Source organism: Platichthys flesus, chromosome 18, assembly GCF_949316205.1.
Source record: "Platichthys flesus chromosome 18, fPlaFle2.1, whole genome shotgun sequence".
In the NCBI taxonomy this organism is placed as follows: Eukaryota; Metazoa; Chordata; class Actinopteri; order Pleuronectiformes; family Pleuronectidae; genus Platichthys; species Platichthys flesus.
In genome coordinates this window covers 1,270,833-1,291,177 of record NC_084962.1, presented here as the reverse complement: position 1 = coordinate 1,291,177, position 20,345 = coordinate 1,270,833, and the positions used below count along the sequence as shown (strand labels likewise).

The window sequence follows — 20,345 nt, the reverse complement described above, 5'->3', positions numbered from 1 at the left end:
GCTTGTCAATCCGAGGGGGTAGAGCAGTCCTCCTCTAACCAGAGGGTCAGCACTTCGATCCCAGTCTTCCCCATTCCGCATGCCGAAGTGTACATAGACAAGGTACCTGACCCCAAGTTGCCCCTTTTAATAAAGAACGTGTTGCACATAAATGCACTGTATGAAAGTGGTTGGATGGCAATAGCTGTACTGTAAAGTGCTTTGAGTTGTCAGCAGGACTAAAAAAGCTTGATATAAATACAGACCATTATCTCCATTATCTCAACTCCGCTGATTCCTCTTCCTGACGCCCCTCACACAAGTGTGTGAGGGGCGTCCCTAACCCTAACCTAAAGCAGCATTTCCTCCGTCATTCATCATCCCCACCTCCCACCCTTTTAACTTCAACACTCTTCTGAATAGAATACAAATGCCCTGGTTTTCTATATAACATGTCTATAGTAATTTCCATTTCAACCCTTCTTTTCCAACTTGCCCCTCTCTTATGCACCCTCGCCCGTTCATGTGCTGGGACCCTAGACCAGGTCACCTGACCTCCCTGATTCACTATTATTGCGCTTCCATCTATGACCGCCACGCCGACGGTCTCGATCTCGCGAGAAGACAATTTGTAAACGTCACTCGCATGCGCATTTAATGTATGTTGCTGTGTGTTGTTGTTGTTGTAGCTAACGTGTAGCTGATAAGTTGAGTGAACACACAATGAAGATGTCCGGAGCAGTACTCTGCGTGGTGCTTCAGGTTTTTATCTCAGTGGTGTCCACACAGTCTTCGCCCCGGCAGCTGAATACGGTGAGAAACAAGGCGGCTAACATGAGCTAACATGACACTGAGCGAATGAAGATGCTGCTGTTAGCATAGCGTCACAGCTCACTGCTGGTGGACTGGCAGACATTGTGGTGTTAACCCTCACGTCTCTCTTTGTTTTTGCTCTGTGGTTGTTATGATTGCTGTCCTTAGGAAACCATCTTGATTAACGTGACAGCAGGGACACTGACGGACACACAGCTGCAGGATTCCAACAACTTGCAGGTACACAGTAAAAAACAAACTGAGGTTTCCTATGACTAAGCCAGCAACCTGAGCCATTGGCATAAACGCAGTTGTTGTTGTTGTTGTTGTTGTTGTTTCTTCTAGATCAATTTCAACATATCGGTGGGTGAAGAGCAGGTGTTGATCAATGACGTCCCAGTGGAGCTGTCAGGGGTCACCAGATTCACCTGTCAGGCTCTTCTCTGTGAGTTTCCTTCACCATGACACCAACGTTCACTGCTTATGTCTGATCCAAATATTTAACCAACAAAACCAGTAATTCAAAGCAAACATGTACAAATTAAATACTCCTGCTTATACACGTTACAATTCTGACTTTACATTCCACCAGCGCACCATGCTGCTCTCTCAGCTGTTGTGTAGAACCTCATATTAACTTGAGCTGAAATCAATCATACATTGCAGTCCATATCCTTTCTACTTTGCGCCTTTTTGACCGCATAATTATATGTGTGTACTAATGTGTACTTAAATTTTTACACCAGGATTAGAGAGAGACAGAAATTCATTACCATCTATGTCCTGTACATATTGCAGTATAAAGTTGACTTGACTTGATTATATGCCAGTGCTTTGAAATGTGCAAGTAAATTTTTATGTAAAAAAGTCTAATATCTAATACAATCTAATATAAATAAAATATCCTATCAGTCATTGTTGCCAATATTATTCTTCCATCGGCATTCAATTTCATTATGATAACTTTCTGCTGTTTAATTGATAGATTAATTTACTAATTGTAGGGACTGAAATCACATCTTCAAAATGTAATATTTTTTAAGTTGTAGACACATCCCAAGATTTAAAATTGACTCGTTAATGATTTTTTTTCTCAAGTGGACAGCAACAACGGGAGCAGGGAGTTTGAATCTGGGGACATGGTGTCCACTGTCACCCGGGTGATGGTGAACCAGAACCGGCTGTACAGCAGTTCCGAGGAGGTGGTGGCTCTACAGGTGTTCAGTGAAGTGATAGAGATGGAGGGCAAAGAGGTAGGCACCTTTCTGCAATCTAATGCTTCTCTCATGCGTCTTATTGTTAATTAGTAAAGTTTTCACAATGTGTTCCTTATGAAAAACATTTGTGTAATTTTGTTGTCCCGCGGCTGTATCTCAGTCTAGTTGAATGCTTCTGCAAAATGAGTAAATAAATATAAACATAAGAAAGATCCACATTGGGTCTCTTAAGTTTTTGGTCACTTTTTACATTGAATACTGGGTGTGTATTAAATGTTTGGAAGGATCCATATTGTCATTTTACTGATAAGTTAGTTGCATGACTAAAACAAAGTAGGAGCCTAGATCATCCCTCATTTGACACAATGTGTTATTTTTACTATTTCTACATGACTGATCAAATCCAAAACTATCTAGTGTAAAACATTGTTTGTAATAGTTGTATGGTGATATGATTTCACACCATTTGGGGTTGAATCATTTAGGTCCAGCAACCGGAAATGTGTGAGGTGAAGATCCTGATGAGCCCAGATTACCAGAAGCTTGCTCAGTTTACCAATATTTACCCAATTGGTCACAGCGAGATCTTCAGGGTTCCCAGGGAAAATGACGTGGTCGTCACTGATCCACCAAATCATCAAAAAAGTATGAAAACATGTTGCCTTTTCTGGTCTTAATTATTGCAATGCAGATAAACTAAAGCTTTATATTTTTAAAATCAGATGAAGAGCAGCTGATCTCTCAGACCACTAGCCAGTACCCCCTGAAGCATACAGAGACCACCCAGGAAGAGACTGCAGCTCCTGGAAAGCTCCCAGAGACTCCTCTGCGTATGGACCCTGACCTGCTGTATGACGTCAGATATGATGACAAATTCGATGACCAAGAGTCGAGCCAGCAAGATCACATTCAGATAAACATTCCACCTAAAGAGCTGATATCATCTTATTCTGTAAGTGATATTATTATTTATATATAGATAGAAAGTACATTTACTTTGTTACTGTATATATGTGCATTTCTTATGTATCTATATATTACTCAAATCTTATCTTTGGGATGATGTCACTTTTACTCCACTACATTTATAAGCAAATATCTGCACTTTCTACCCCACTACATTTTTACAATGCACTTTGTTATATGTTCACATTGTCTTTATATTTTTTTAAGTAATGTAGTAGTGTATTAGGGAATAGGCTTCATCTTGCAAAATACACATTTATTTAAAAGCAAGCAAGTACTTACTTACTTCTACTTAAGTACTTCTCCACCACTGTCAGCCCCACAACATCATGAAATGAGAGATTTATTCCCCCTCAAAAGCCGACAGTCTTCACCACGGCCGACAGGAAGTCACATACTGAAATTCTAAATGAACATCAAACTTATCACCAAAGCATTGTTCATAAAGTCTGATAAACATCTGCATAATTTAATATATATATATATCAGTATCAATATATCAGGAATCTGTTTCTTTCCAAGGCTGTTTACCACCTTATTCCAATCTGAACCTCTGACCATCACTACATGTTAAGGACTGATTCTGCTCATTGAATTGAATGGGTTTGGAAGGGATTTGGCTTTGGAACATTTTCCATACTTGCAGCTCATGACCTATGATTTCTCAGTCATTTTGGTTTGTTTTCTAAATGATAAATGGGCTGCTTTTATTTAGTATTTTCTAGTTTTAATGACCACTCATGTGCTCTGCGTTATTAGTCATATTCAACCATTCACACACACTCACAAGTTCATACAGCACTCCTCTATCCGATATCATTACACTCTGGTGAAACAGTGTCCTGACCAAGGAGTGTGGAACTATTAGAGCCAATTGGTGGCAGTAAATGTTTGTCTCTGTGTCCCCTCTGTCCTCAGGCCATGTGTCAGTGGATGGAGCAAGTGAGGGAGCGTCTGAGGCGCTTTTGCTCCGAGTCCCTGCCTCTCTTCTTCCTGGTGATGTGGGTGGTGGTGATCGGCGTTGTCGGATCAGCGGTCATAGTTAAAATCCTGGACATGTTTTTCCCAACATGTGAACACAAGTGAGTTTGTTTCATTGGGTTTATGTGCAAACAAATACTGGAATATATCCTGAATGTGTATTTAACCATGTGAACACTCACCAGGGGGTCGCCCTGATTGGCTTCAAAATACCAATCTTTATGTCTCTCTCTTTTTTTAAGGCACATTTTTCACCTGAACCCTGTCACTCTCATACCAGAGGATGAGAAGCACATACTGTTGGAGAGCATAGAAACAGAAGCAGAGGGAGACGAGAAGAAGCCTTGAATAAGGATTGACTTGGCCATTCCCTTTACTTTCAATTTGTTCTTGTTTATTCTTTAACCTCTGCAACCTGTGTTACATTTCAGCATGGTTTTGGCCCTTGCTCATATTCAGATTTGTAAACCATCAGCTTTTCTCTTACCCTCTAAACAACATTAGCCACAGATCAGGGGGTGGTTTAAATCTGTCAAATTGACAAACTCACTCTGCTGGTTTAATGCTGGTCCAGGTGTTTCCCTCACATTGAGTCACATGGTCAAGTGGAACAGAAAGTGAGTGGGCTACAGTACTGGATCAAGTTGATACAATGTCTTGTCAGCTTGCAATATGGTGAATGTCACTGTGTTCCCAGCGTCTTTGCATTCAGCCAATTATTTGCACAGAAAACTCTTTGCTGGTATGATTGGTCAGACAGAGTTTGTACAAAGATTATATTAAATCACAATTTCAATCTTTACATTTAATTAGCTCAGTCACAAGTTACCTTTTATTAGCAATGACCAAACTACTAATGCTTTTCCAACTTCCAAATTTCCAGAACAAAGTGGCTTATTCTACCAAATTTTGTCATTGTTCAAAATTAGAATATCCATTTAATACCTGTTCTTTATGAAGATCATGTGACGCGATCCACAGCTTTGAGCTTTGAGCTCAGCTTTTAAAGAAATAAATAGACATTTTGCCAAACATGCAAAATTGCTATTATTCAGTTCGAGTTAGCTTAAACTCAGCTAGCCTATTGCATTTGATCTATTCTATACGAAGATGGAAGTATAAAGAAATATTTTTGGGTTGCTATGCACTAAATAATCCACAATCCACAATCCACTGGTGGTTAGAGTTCATTATAGCTTTTAATCAAATTTCCCCACATGGCGTAATACAACTGCACTAATGCTATGTGTTTTGGGTAGATAGTCAGATGTTGCTTCACTCATTTCTGGTGCCTCCAGCCTCACTTCGTGCTGTTGCATAAGGGACTTTTCGATATGTCGTAAATGTAGAGCAGGGATGAGGAACCCCTAACCTCTGGGCTTATACAGTTTTATCGTGCCTGTGTGGCAATTAAAAAAATACAACAAAGTAAGCGAGAAATACAAAATATACTCATGATAGCGATGAATTTGTCTTTGTTAAAGGAAAATATCATTATATAGTACTAACTTCTCCTTGCTGTATGTCTGTTAGGTCACAGTTACAACACAGACAGAGCTGTTGTTTCATCCCCGACAAGCGTCATGGCAACTATCAAGATAATAAAAAGTCGATGTGGAATTTCTCATTTCCTAGAGAAACTGACAAATGATTATTTTCTCATTTTGAGAGAGTGCCCTCTGCTGGACCATAGGCCAAACTATTGTTTGGTGACTGATAATGTTTTTTCTCAAGCACTTTGCAGGTGGAGTATTACAATATATTTATTTTTTCCCAATGTAAATTAAAACAACAGATCATATCCTCAAAGTTGGAATGTATGCTGCTGTGTGACAATTAAGGAATCTTGATTCACTCATAAAGATCACAAGCTTCATAGTGACACTGTTGAGTGAAGGTTTTCTTTAAAAGTATCTTCTCTCTTACTGAACAGCTAGAGAACCCAGGTCAGAAAAGACACTGTTTTAGGAGAGTTGATGTAAGTAGTGTAGGTTCAACAAATGACCTTTAACAAACTGAGCATTTAAGGGGCTGCATCCAGTGATTTAGAGTTTTTATGTTCACTGAAGAGTTTATATATGTAGCAGCTCTGTGCATGTTTATCTCACATGTGTTAAGGGTTAGGGTTAGGGTTAAATAATTACATTTTAAATAATACCCAATTGCACTACCGGGAGTTTATTTGAAATATATTTATTTAATATCCTGTCATCCTTTAATTGAAAACCAGATGAATACTTAAAACAGTAATGTTTGAGTATGTTGTCTCTGATGAAGTAAGATAATACCTCATCACACTGTAATTTGTGATCAGTGATTGTGTCCCTTACACCACTTTCATACTGGATCTGAATGTCACTTCTGAGAAGAACACATCCCTTTGAGGTCTATTACCCAATCATGAGGTTGCTATGTTGATTGTAATTCTTCACAGTGCCTGTTTGATGGATTCTATTTGATTATTTTACTTTGGTTGACTCATGTTACTAACACATGGAGAATGTAAGTGAATTTTTTGTTATAGTCTATGCACTCTAAATGTATTATTGACTGATGTAAAATATTGATGTGTTTGGACAAGAAATGAAATCAAAGTAGAAAATATAAAAGTGATTGAGCAAAAGCATTAATGAAATTCTGCTCAGGTTTTGAGGTAAATTATTTGGATTTTTGTGGCTCCTACTACGAGTTTGGTTTGATTTATGTTTATTGGGTATGTCCTTTAGGCATTATTAAAACATCTTTTGAATTATAGCAGCCACATTTTAAGTTGCGCAGTAGCGTTGTCTCTTAAATTGTGTTTTTGGGGCCTCATCTGGAAGCACTGACACGTCATTCCAAGTTAATGAGCCATTTTTCTTTTTTTGTAGTGCCTCCTAGCTCATGGCAATTTGAGCTGCAGCATACAGTATTGGATAAGAACAAGTATGGCACTCAGTAGAGTGTATGCTTCTGCTAAGGAGGGAAAATCCTACACATGATTGACTAGTAGCCAAAGAAGAAGGAAGTGTTCTCCTAACCATAACAATGTATTTGTGAGAAAACATAGTTAAAGTGAAAACCAATCCTGGATCTGCCCCTTACTCTGCATGTGTACCAAAATGTAATGGTTCTTCACAGGCCCAGCCACCATCCCTCCAGCCTTTTTGGTTGTGAATGATTTAGATTTTTCGGGTAAAATAAAACCAGCACCCGACACAGGGGGAAACAACCTTCATGATAGTGGTAACAAACTGGCACAAACTGAATGAAGGTTCTACACCTTTGTAGTCAGAATCCTGATTATTGCAAAGAAGGTTGGTTACTTCGTTTTGAATTCGGGAATGAAAACTTGAGTAAAAACTGCATGAATTTTCCTTTACTTTGTTTTGTCGTAAAACTCATCAATGATAAGTCAGAATAACTAATAGGATAGAGCTCCTATTAGAGCCCAAACTGGGCTCCAGGCAGGTGAATGTGGGTTTCATTACTTCAAAACTCTCCAAAGGTCCACTGGGTTTTAGTTTTTCCACAACCTTCGTCATGCTTGAAGAAAGCAGCACTCATAAAAACATTAGCTTGTGTATCAGCCACAGGACAGGTCTCACCCCAGGGTTCTGTTCAGCTGCAGGATGCATGATGTGCTGCATTAAGATGCATGTGTAGCTAGTGAATGCAGTCTTCTGTCAGTAAGCTATACATTCAAACTAGGAAACTGCATGATGACTCACAAACCCAGCCAGTTTATTTCAAGTGTATGCCTGGAAATCCAAAATGACACACTCCAAACAATTAGGTGCTGTAGATGACCGCTACATCTACATTTAGCCTGTAAGGCGAACAATGAGTCAGGCATGGATTCAGATGTGTTGAAGAATAAACTAATGTGTTTTGATTTGAGTCATTTGTGTGTGTAACTTGTATGAACCTTGAATTCCCACTGATTCGCTTTGACCATAACTTGTATCTATTGTCTGATAAATGTGGTTGTGTAGGCTGAGAGCTTTGTCCAAAAAATTGGAAAGTTTTTCCAATAAGATGAGTCTCTTTAACTCATAACTTTTCAAACGACTATAACAGCTAACACACAGTTCCCCATGAGACATCCAAAATAAGCAACAGGGGATTTAACATCTGTATAGTCACTATCATAAACCCATTGGACAAACAAATTACACAGCACCGTCCATGAGATCTGTCTTTAAAGCTCATCTGATTTCTCTATATTTATTGAAGGACTTAAAACTGTTTTAAGTCAAGGCAAATATTTGTATTTATGTTGCACACAAGCAACACTTTAAATCAAACAGATAAAGTTTGATAGCTAAAGCTGATAAACCAAGCTTCATTTGTTCCACCTATAACCACAACAGGATGCGGGGATCATCAACTGTCAGGCTCAAAATAAAGTACAAACTGTCTCCAGCCAACAACTATCACACTCTAAATCCAACCTCTAAATAAACACACAGGTAAGGCAACGTAAATATATCCATAGAAATTGTTAACTTTATTCAATGAAATATCTTGCTAGTGTTGTGTTTATAAAAATCTCCAGACAGAACCACACATATCCATCATTTCGTGAACATGTGTGGTTCTTTCTTTCAAAATAAGTGCAAAGAAAGAAAATAACTAAATAGGGATAACAATTGATGGGCTGTTGACTCAGTAACTCATGGTCAGATACAATGGTACCAAGCAAACGTTAGGACACTTCGAAAGGCAAAGTAACAGAACAACATCTGTGGAAATGAACTCTACTGCAGGAACACACATACATCTCATTTGTTGAACATGTTTGCTGGTTTTAAGATCATAAAACATTTTTGCAATTCAAATAATTTGCATTATGAATGAGTCCATAACTATTTGGTATCCCATGAGAAAAATCGACTACTACTTTCAGCCATTCATTCTTCAGTCACCTGTCTTTAGTCACCTGTTAGACTTGGACATTAACATAATGTACAATGGAAAGAGGTTCTAGTCAAGTGCATTTATTTACCTAATGTAATGGACGTTACCCTCTTCCATGTCAGTGAGCTGCTTCTGAAATAAACAAACAGCCACAGCTCTAAACGCACACAGCCATTCTAAAACACCCTTTAACATAGATTACTCACTCAATTCAGTGACGCACACATACACACAACTTGGACGTCTGCCTTTTTTTCAGCAGGACCCGAACTCATCAATCCACTTCTCATACTTCTCCAGATCAGATGCAGACACAGATTTGGACACTTTCCTCAGAGCAGACTCAAAGTCCTCCATGGTGGTAGGCATGTGCATCTCATCCCGGGAAATGTTGCGGATTTCTTCTGGCGTCAGGCCCTCTATTCTTCGTCTCATGGCCATCAGAGACGCATCCCTGCAGCATCAGACACCACTATGAGCATAAACTTTTAATCACAGGAATTTCTCACATTCCACATGAATCCTTCCAGCCATTGCTTTTAAAGTGATTAACTGAAATCTTTGTAATCAGAAAAAACTGAGGGACAAATTGTTAGATTATTTTACATGCACATTCTTAAAAAGGTGGGTTCTATGTTCTAAGATTTGTTGTCTAATCATTCTGACTTTAAATTGACTAGAAGTTAAACTCTAGAACTTATTCCTCTGAAAATGTTCTTCCATTTTAAAAAGACTATCAGGGTACCTTTTAAACACAGTACACTCAGTGGTGGACAGCAGGGAAATGAAGATACATTACAGTCACCTGTCATTGTTGTAGCTACAACACGGATATAGTTTACAAAAACTTTTGTCAATTAGTTATGGAGAATTGCTGTACCTGCAAACGTTGGTGATGTCGGCTCCTGAGTAACCCTCCATCTTATCTGAAATCTTGGCAAAGTCCACATTGCTGGTCAGCTCCAGTTCCTTCAGGTTGATCCTCAGCAGCTCCACTCGCCCCTTGGCTGCAAACAGAGTGTGAAATGAGTGGAGCAGCCAGTTTCAGAGCCTGTAGTGGCCTCCACATACACTGGGTTTACTGATAAAAATCTGGTCTAATAAAGCCTGGCACCCAAATACATGCTAGGGTAAAAACAAAGGTCATATAATTTGCACACCACTTAAACATAATGCTCAATACTACTGCTTTGATTTCATAAAAAAAATATATAAATCATGATGATTACAACACTGTGTTGCTCTGAAGAAATTAATGAAGTAATATCAGAGTATCATTGTCTTATTTCAGTTACTGTGGGTTCATGTGCATAACCACTTTGCTTTGTCGTACTTTTTGTCATCCATCTGGCTGTTGCCTAGAGATGTTCATTAAAATGCCAGTAGGCTACCTACTAAAATATGACCTGTTCTACCTAAGCAATTAGAAATTAAGAGATTGCCTCTAACAGAAGTCAATCTCTAAGAAAGGAGTGTCGCCTTCTGCAGATCTCGTCAGTATTTGAAGAAATATAGTAAAACAACACAATCACAGCTGGACGACTGCTTCACTGTGTGGCGTCCAGTAATAACATTAATTGCAAAGTTGTTTGAGGATGTGTACCATTTAAGATAGGGACTGAATCTGAAGTGGCTCAGGAGCATTACCACAGGCCAACAGCCCATTCCTAAAAGGCAGGTTTACAAAATAATCTGCACTAGTAGTAGTAGTAATATTATTATTATTGTTAATAATAAAAAATAAAATAATGCAGGCCAGATTACAGAGTTGGCAGTAACTTTCATTTGAAAACATCCAAATAGTCACAAGTATGTATGAAGACTACACTGCTATACAATAAAGAAAATGACTTTACTTGAAGGCAGAGGGATGTAGATCCTCTTCTCAAGTCGTCTCCTCAGAGCTTCATCAATATCCCAAGGGAAGTTGGTGGCAGCCAGGACCATCACCATCTTTGATGGGTCCTCGTTTTCTGATGCTCCACCAACACCTAAATAACAGCAACAACAGTGTGAAATGACCAAATGCTTCCCTTAAGAGGATTCTGCAGTTTCCACATAACAAAAATATATAGCGAAGAATGATTATATAATTAGACTTGGTGAATAGATTTATGATGGCATTATTAGCGTTATACCATCCATCTGCACCAGTAGTTCTGCCTTGACTCTGCGGCTGGCCTCATGTTCCTCCGATGTCCCTCTGCGGCTGCAAATGGAGTCAATCTCATCAATGAAGATTGTAGTGGGGGCGTAGAATCGGGCCTACATGTGGAAAAACATTTACTGTACCTTCTGACCAAAACAATTAGCTGAAAGAAATTATTTTATACTTCTTTACCACAATCATTTCATTCACTGTTCTCAACTAAGTATTATTTCATGCCAAGGAGAGAGTGAGAAGTATTTTTTTCCCCTCATCTGTAAATTTTACAATGGCATTTAAGATGTATATTGACCATCAGAAGGGATACAACTTAAATACTACAGGTGTAATAATAAGATGAGCCTTATCCTCAAAAAACCTGACCACATAATGCATTTGATCTTACCATTTCAAAAAGAAGGCGAACTAGCTTCTCAGATTCCCCTCTGTACTTGGAGGTGAGAGTAGATGAGGAAACGTTGAAGAACGTGGTTCTGCATTCAGTAGCAACTGCTTTGGCCAAAAGGGTTTTCCCTGTGCCTGGGGGTCCCACCATGAGCACACCCTAAAAGTCAGAAAAAGAGTTACATGTAATACATGTAAGAATAAAAGCTACAGAAAACCAACTGAAGTCTCCTAAACCTATACCTTCCAAGGTCTTCTTATGCCTTTGAAAAATGCTGGCATCCACATAGGCAACACAACCGCTTCTTTCAGTAGTTTTTTTGCATCTTCCAAGTCTGCGATGTGTTCCCTACAGGTTAAAACGAGATTTATCAGTTCAAAGGAAGTCCAATCAGAGCACGTTAAAAAACACTGTCTACCTACATTTGTCCAAAGCTACGAGTTGGCATCTTAGACATTATATTATATCCTGATCAAGATTTGTCCCCAATCCCAATCTATTTTACCATTTGATATCTGTCAAATAAGCAGTCTAATCCAGGATTTGAAAAATCACTGAGCTTCACTTACTGATTTGGAGAATATCATCCCTGACAGTGACATGAAGCGAAACACTCTCACTTTTATCTTTGACAAGTCTTCAATGTGCAGAGATACACAATCCAGACACCTTTTAATTTGTTATCAAATGATTCAGATACAAATTTTAATCGTTTTGATATTTATATCTATGTTTCTACTTTGTTGTTATTGGTAAAAAATAAAAATTGTATCCATTTAATATGTGTTCAAAAAATGCAATTGAGAGCAGGGTTAAGAGGCTTGAAGCAACTTTATATATTGATAACAGCTACAATTGCCTCAGTTATAGCCAAGAGTGACTAACTGGTATCTGGTGAGTGACTTCCGATGAAAGATTTAAGGCAGCTTTGCATCTCACAAATATAAGATGTTTAATTTTAAACTTCAACAATTGTTAATTTTAATGGCTACTCAGTTAAGTATTTTATGTTGCAGAAAATAAATTCCACTTCAACAGTCTAAGGACATAGGATGTCATATGCAGCACACAACATTAAGCCTGTAAAGAATTTTAGTATATGTGGCTTGGATATGTGTCTATATAAATTAAATTTGTTAAAATTGAATGTGACTTATCAACACTTAATATTGTTTCACTTTTTACGTCCAACAAGGAGGTAATTTTTTTTTATTTTTGTATTTGTCTGTTTTTCTATTAGCAGGATTACGAAAGACTACTGAACCAATTGTATAATTGAAGAGTGGTGCATGGGCCAGGGAAGAACTCATTCAATATGGAGTGGATTTGATGAAGTTGGATCCAGGAAATGTTTTCCCTTTTTTGAACATGGGGAGATAGGATTTTAGTTTTCATGGAGGCATGTGCCCTTCTAGTTGATTTGTCTTTTGTCTTTACTTGAGAACTGAAAGTCTCAATGGAAAATTACACAAAGAAAGAGGATAACAACCTAAACAACCAAACCAGGGACTTTACAATTGTATGGACACATCTTAACCACAGGGGGGCTCTTCTTTTAGCATCTAAAAAACTTCAAATAATAAGTTTAATAATAACGCCGTAACACAGCAAACTTTTGATTGTTTTTCCTGTTCAGGGATTAATTTATATAATTTCATCCCTGTCTAGTACAGAGAGGGTCCTGGGATATATTTACATATGACGTGACATGAGTAACATGTGTCCTCTGTAAAAATCAAGCCAATAAACAGTGAATTGTTTTTAAAACATACCACTTCACGTTTGGATTCTGAGATATTATATCTCTGTCCAGAGCTTCCACTAGGTCTTTGTCATATCCTGTTCCATCGAACTTTTTCATCTCTTTGTCCTGGAAGTCTACTTTGTTCTGGAAGACAAACAAGAAACATTAAATATCACCAATGTGGTCTGTTTTCTCCCACACACAAAACTGGAAATACAGGCTAGACATGGCTGTAGGTACAAAAGCAGCAAGTGGATAGTGTTGAATTTATAATGCAAACAGTTGTGACTGAATATAAAGTATGTTGTGTAATTTAACGAAGGTGAGGGTGGTGCATTCTTTTGAGCATGGTGTTCACCTTATCATCCTTTGTTTTGCCACTGGCTTCCTTTGCCTCTTTCTTTTCTTTGCCTTTGGAGGGTTTGCTTCTGTCCCCGTTGGCTCCACGTTGCCTCTGCTGGGCCCTCACAGCTGCGCTCAGCCGGTTGTTGGGAGGTTTGCTCTCTTTATGGGGGTTAGCAGGCCGCCTGACAGGACAAGGAGAATGTCTGAGAAGAAAAAGAAAAGGAGGAACATGGAGCAACAAGCATAATACCTTTCAAGTCGAGCAGAATAGTCATTCTGAAGCAGACTTAAAAAATAACTGCTTAAATTACTTTTGTTTACATTGTGTACACAGAAAAAAAGGGGCTATACAAATCCTGTGTGTTGCAAATAAATCCCTTCCCCTGAGGAAACATAAAAGCTATGAGACAATACATTATCTGAGGAAATTGAAAAGTGCATTGCTGTGACTTATTAGTGAAGAAAAGATGAATAAAATAAAAACATCCAAACAAAGAGGCAGTGTGAGGTTTACAGGCCACCTTTCTAAAGGGCAGACCACGGACAAACCCAGCTCACATCAGGGACTCAGGTTTGCTAATCTCAATCATATGACTATGTCATGGACAAATAGCTAGTATAGAGCTTTCCCTGGGTTTTCAAGGGGCGTATTGGCTATCTGCCTCTGGGGATGGTGGTGGTTACAGAATTTGAAATTATTCCAAGGAAATGTGAAATTATTTAAAGTTATTTCTCCTAATGGTGTGAATCTATAAGCGCCTGCCTTTAGGGCTATGATGCAATTATGAATCAATTATTAAATCTGCTTGATATACAGTATGCCTACTCACATAAAATTTGATTGATACTCTACCATGACTGACAATAACTCCTCAATATATTGTCAATGCTGCTCCCTTCATCTCTATCAGACATTTTCTAATGTATAGGGTCAGGGCACCCGAGCCCTGCTCTCAGTCAAGCAGGCAGAGGGGGAGGACAGAGAAGCCAAATCGTGAAAAAAAATACTGACTCTTAAGTCATTTATTTTGTCTTATGTGCTGTGAAACACAGGGCCTGGGTGTTATAATGCTGGTGAAAACTCTGCCTATACAACTCAAGATCATACATTACGTGAACAGTGAATGTGAAGACTGAAATTGTGCTACAAGTGTTAGTAAAGTCTGGTTTGGAACAATGAACACAGAACATTGCTTTAAACAGAATGAAAAGGAGATGAAAATGATTATTAGTTGTGTGTAACCAACCAAGCCCCATACCTCGGCTCCACATGTACAGGCCTGATATCACAATCACCGTGGTTACTGGGTTTAGCAGGCGCCGTGTCCAGCTGAAAATTCTCCAGATTTGACATTATATTTTGAAGCTGTCGGCTCTCTTCGCTAATTTCTTGCCACAGCTGAGGAACAAACACAAACATCAGAAAAGCCTATTTTCCTTTTCCTTGTTCACATAATATGACTAATAATTAAAGCCACATATACCTGCTGCCATTTCTGCTGCAAACTGCTGTCGTGTGAAGTGTACACACAATTTTTGATCTGTTCCAGCAGTCCATGATAGAGAACACTGGCCGAGTTGTAGTTTCCCAGCAAAGCGTACTCACGGGCCAGCTTCAAGCTTTCACTGATTTCTCGTTGACTCATGCTGCTGTGAAAACAGACACAACATGTCAGCCCACCGGGGTACTGCAAAAAACATATAGATGGACACAGAAAATTCCAAACAGGTTAACTGTGACAGATTTTACTTCCGTTTCTCAAGTTTTGATAATTACAAAACGAAAAAGTAATTTCTTTAGATAATCACTGATCCGAGTCACGTAATCGACAATGTCACACCTTAAGAAGTTGATCGATATAGACCAAATGTGATGGATACACGTTACAAACTTGTCCAGTTATTTATCACCATATACCAGGTATCATGTTGGTGAAGTCTAACAGCAGTGTGTTTAGACCTTAAGCTCTTTTTCTAGAACTCTCTAGCAACAAAATGTGTCTTGTACGAATGTAAAAAACATTATCGACACACACAGGAAGACCAGATAGTGAGAAACACATTTTGCCTAATCCTGACTGGTAAGGGATCCCTTCAATTACCCGTTGGTTCCACGCTAAACTGGTGTTGGCTGATTAGACAACTACAGAAAGACAAGTAACCTTGATACCAAGATAAAAGTACAGTTCGAAGGCATTTGCTCGAATTCCTTCACACAGACTTTGAACAGGGAGCTAACTGTTTCTCAGTTCGGCGGATTAGTCACAATGTGTGTGTCGAAATGCGACACAGAAGTCTGCATGTGAGATGTGCGCGTCCCAGGGTTATCCAACAATGGCTGAAACACATATCTGTGTCTGTCAGGCTGTTCTTCTGTCAGGGTGTTTGTTTGTCAGGGTGTTTTTTTGTCAGGCTGTTTGTGAATATACATTGAGCAGCAGAGTTTACGTCAATAAACCTCCACTCTGAAGTTCGAGCCAAGCGGTTGGTTTCCTTTCTCTCTCTTTGCTATAAAACACTATCTTAACAAAACTCGACGAACACAACAGTTCACACAAACATACGTGAGTCAATCGGTCAAAACGTGAACAGGAAACCAGTCAGCATCAGCTTTATACTCAACTTTTCCCTGGGTCCACGTCGAATCCTCCGAGCATCTGTTATGACGAGTTCCGCTGTGGACCTTCAAACAGTGTCGACTACACGGGCACGAGCACCTATAAACGACGTGCGCGCGGCTGGCAGCCAAACGTTCACTGTAGACATGTTTCAACTGAGGGGAAGCAAAAAGTTTTGACTTCCGTACATAACCTTCAAAATAAAGTCGACTCACTTTAACTTGTTACTTTATTAAAAAGTTTGGTCAAAGCAGTTTTGTTGGTGTTTGTTCTCTCCAGCAAGAGCAGACAGCTTCAATGTGGTAAAGGCCGGAAGCACAAATTACAACGACTAATGGTAAAACACAATAACAAAATCATAACTCAAAAACATCACTCAAAATCATAACTCAAAAACACACAATAATTCACAAATCTTAAAAACATTTCACAAAACACAATAAAAATTCACAAACATAACTCAATTCACAAATAAACAACAACAGTTAGCAAATCACAACAACAATTTACCAAACACAACAATGCACAAAGAACAACAATAATTCCCAAACACACAATGATTCCCAAACACACAACCATTCACAAAACACAACCATAATTTACAAACCACAGTATATAAGAAAAGATTCTTGGAAAAAATCTCACTTATCAACCTGAAAATAATCGAATGTCTCACCTGCTGCTTCCTCTTTGCTACTCAGCCAGGCAGCTCTGCTATGTTCCTCTTGAGACTCCTGTCTACCATTCTGTAAAAGACTCCAACTGGACTGTTAGTATTATTTCTGTTAAGAACTTCTGTATTTAAGCCTTTTAACCATCTTGAGTCTCTGTTACTGGATAAATCCTATTCATTTCACCTCCAGCGCCATCAAAGAGAAAACACATGTTGATTAAATGACTTACAAATAATACTGATAGACAATTGGTTCTTTATTCAACTACTTTTTTTATGAGCACACACATTTTTTAAAGAGCAATAGGCCCTTTCTTCAGTTCAATCACATGAGCATAATAGTGCAGGTCTGAAAAGTCAGGCTACATAATAATATACATGGTGATAGACAGAAGAAGCTAAGAGACAATAGACATTGTCACTGATCACAATGAGATTCATAGTCAGCTCTTGTCAGTAGTTATTTAGTTTCAATTGCAACATGAACCTTCAGTATTGTGCACTGGAAAGGAAATTTTAAAATATTGATAAATATATATAATATGTATCACAAAAACAAAGTAATGACAAGACAAGGAAATGGAAAAGACAACAGGCACAGAGACACAAGGGGACTGCTGTCAATATTTTCACTATTTACATCACAATAAAAACCTCCATTGATAGAAATCACATTATCTTCCGGAAAACATCAGATCAATGGATATCTTGTTAGGCCACCACACACTTCAGTTAAAGTGACATTAATCAGCACTTATTTTATATATTATAATATATTTATTGTATAAAACCTTTCCATTATGATCACTATTGTCTGCTGTGGAGCTCGGCATTACTGTTCCAGGGGCAGGAACTGCATCAACAAAAAGAGACAGATATAAGTAGTGCATATGATAGCATTCACCAGGTGGATGCAAACAAATCTCTAAACGAGCCCTTGAGTCTTTCCATGCCTGCTGGATGTGCACCTTTCTGTAAACAATTTCCCTTTTCTATAAATTTATGTTTTACATTAATCACAGTTTTCTGTGTAACCACTAAAGATGTTCCTACAGCCACTTGTTTGATTTTTTTGTTGTTACTGTCAGGAGTTTTCAAGTTTTTCATTACTTATACGTTGTGTTTGATTTAGTGTATTCATTGAAATGAAGCTCAACTCTTTAAACCAGGGGTTCAGAGTTTTTCCAAACACCTCCTTTGACCTTCTCCTGAAATGCTTCCCCACGATGACAAACAGGAAGGGGTTAACAGCACTGTTGCTGTATGCCAGATATGTGGACAGCTGGATGCATATGTCCAGGACATGACCCCAGAGGCATCCGGGTGTGACCTGGAAGTAATCCAAAGTGTCAAGAAACCGCATCACTTGGTGTGGTGTCCAGCAGAAGAGGAAGACAGCCAGCACAGTCAGGACCAAGTAGGTGGCCTTCCTCTCTGCTCTGAGCCCAGGGAGTCCGTTGGCTTCGCGATTGTTCAGTGCAGCCACAATGTGACGGGTACAGTAAACAATCACCAGAACTGGGATAAGAAATCCCAATACATTCCTTGTGATGTTGTGGTGCAACCTCCATGCTGAATGGGGGTAGACGAGAATGCAGGCATCAACCCCAGGATCCTCTACGTATGACACTGTGCGGAAGAGCAGGATAGGCAGACTGAAGAGGGAGCCCAGGCTCCAGATGCCCAAGCAGATACGCTTGGCCCAGGCTGCTCTCCTCAGACGGCTTGGGCTCATGGGCTTCACCAGAGCCAGGTATCGGTCCACACTGACCAGTGTGAGGAATAAAACACTGCAGATGTAGTTCATAGAGATGGCCACATTGACTAGCTTACAAAGGGCCTCTCCAAAATCCCACTGGTAGCCTTGAGAGATGGTGACAGCCCAGAAGGGAAGGCAGGATATCATGACCAGGTCAGCAGCCGCCAGGTTCCCCAGGTAGATATCGGCCACTGTGCAGGGCTTCCTCTGCAGGCAAAACACACAGAGAACCAGGCCATTCCCCACCAACCCCATGACGCTGATAAAACCGAGGTAGACTGGCTGCAAGGACGACAGCCACAGCCAAGCTTCAGTGTAGTTACTGCAGGGGTCCTGTTCTGTGCCCACAGTCGGGACCAACCAGTCAGATGCATTCACAACCATTGGAAACTGTGGATGACAACGATTCTTCGTCAAACTGTCATATGCCAGCATGGATTATAACAATGTAACACTCATCAAAACAGAATGCTCAATGTGATTTACAAAGTGAATAAATATATCAATTTAAAAATAGTTTTAAAGATGTGCACTGATTGTCCTCTCTAATATCTGAACTTCATCTAATATTATTTCAGCAAAAACAGAAAAACCACATTCACCTTCACAGCCTGTAACACTAGGGACACCTATATTCTCCCTTAGTGGTCAGTGGTTCTGACAACTCTTTTCCCTGCAGTGGTGTCTGACTATTTCATGCAATCAAGAGAAAATATTTAATAAAAATGGAGATGGAGGATATAGACTGTCAGATAAACAGGCTGTTGAAGTAGTCAATGTGTGATATAATAAAAGCATATTTTTCTCTCACACAAACCTTAAGGGATGTTATTTATGCTGTGTCTTTTTGTGATTTCGAAAGGGCTGTTATTGCGTAAAGTTGGACGAACACATTTCCAGCATTCCTGCTCAGACTACATATCCCTGATGAATGTCTCTGCCTCCATAAGAAATTCCTGTTGAAATGAAGCATAGTTTATGAGCAACAGATACAATCTCAGTGACTCAGCTACTTTCCCTCCTTATTCATACATGTGACATATATAGTTTCTTGACAATTTACACTTTTGGTGTCTGAGACTCTCCAGCAGACGGGAAAAGTTTGTCTTCCAAAAGTTATGCCACGAAGCCTTCACTTGTGGCCAACGTTGTGAAATAGTCTTTTTAAAACCAAACCATCATCGTTTCCTGAATTTGACCAAGTCATTTTGTTGCCTAAACTTAACCAAGCTGCAAATGAAAACTGAAGCCAAAAAGCCTTTCTACCATTGAGGCTTTCTGACAGTAAAGACCTCGAGGCAAACATAGATCAGACAGCAGAAATGGCCTAATCATCAAGCAACAAGGTTGTTTACTGCAGGGACTACACTATAATGAAGAGATGTAAGTTTAAATATCTAATGTGCATTCTACCAATTGATGCACTTAAGAAAGATAAGCCATGAAATACTCTTTCCTCTGTACTTCGTCAGAAGCTTCTGAAAGACCTACCTTATTTCTGTGGCTCTGTCCATCCATCCAGATTGCCCTGATGTTCAGACCCTGCTGATAATCACCTTAGTGATCGAGCCTGCTCTGAAGTGAGCACTGGGAGGCTGGTGAGTTTTATACGTGCAGACGCCAGAGATCATCAGTGCGTCACACATTGTCAGTTTTTTCCCCCACAGCTAGTGCTGTGTTCCGGCTCACCAAAATGGGATTCACAGTCCAACAGCGTTATGCTTTTACTTCTCTCCCTGACTCAGTGATTGATGATAAACAGTCAATTTAATAACGAGGTTGGACTGAATGTAATCTTT

The 20,345-nt window shown here is 39.2% G+C and overlaps 3 protein-coding genes across 3 annotated transcripts; 1 reads left to right on the top strand and 2 right to left on the bottom strand.

Moving 5' to 3' along the window:
* Positions 1–611: 611 nt before the first annotated feature.
* ginm1 (glycoprotein integral membrane 1) lies at positions 612–7,835 on the top strand. The gene is made up of 8 exons (XM_062412105.1): positions 612–792; positions 961–1,032; positions 1,138–1,237; positions 1,891–2,045; positions 2,495–2,654; positions 2,732–2,961; positions 3,894–4,057; positions 4,199–7,835. Exons 1-8 carry the CDS (start codon positions 703–705, stop codon positions 4,302–4,304), a joined length of 1,077 nt encoding a protein of 358 aa, XP_062268089.1. The 5' UTR covers positions 612–702; the 3' UTR covers positions 4,305–7,835.
* A 583-nt stretch (positions 7,836–8,418) lies between these two features.
* Positions 8,419–16,245, bottom strand: katna1 (katanin p60 (ATPase containing) subunit A 1). The gene is made up of 11 exons (XM_062412104.1): positions 16,120–16,245; positions 14,981–15,146; positions 14,756–14,895; positions 13,510–13,699; positions 13,180–13,295; positions 11,650–11,755; positions 11,408–11,566; positions 10,994–11,120; positions 10,712–10,846; positions 9,736–9,862; positions 8,419–9,309 (listed from the first exon to the last, which is right to left on the bottom strand). Exons 2-11 carry the CDS (start codon positions 15,140–15,142, stop codon positions 9,111–9,113), a joined length of 1,461 nt encoding a protein of 486 aa, XP_062268088.1. The 5' UTR covers positions 15,143–15,146; positions 16,120–16,245; the 3' UTR covers positions 8,419–9,110.
* Positions 16,246–17,023: 778 nt separating this feature from the next.
* On the bottom strand, positions 17,024–20,114 carry LOC133973146 (B2 bradykinin receptor-like). Its single transcript, XM_062410817.1, has 2 exons — positions 20,038–20,114; positions 17,024–18,936 (listed from the first exon to the last, which is right to left on the bottom strand). The coding sequence occupies exons 1-2, from the start codon at positions 20,062–20,064 to the stop codon at positions 17,872–17,874; spliced, it is 1,092 nt and encodes a 363-aa protein (XP_062266801.1). The 5' UTR covers positions 20,065–20,114; the 3' UTR covers positions 17,024–17,871.
* Between the last annotated feature and the right edge of the window lie 231 nt (positions 20,115–20,345).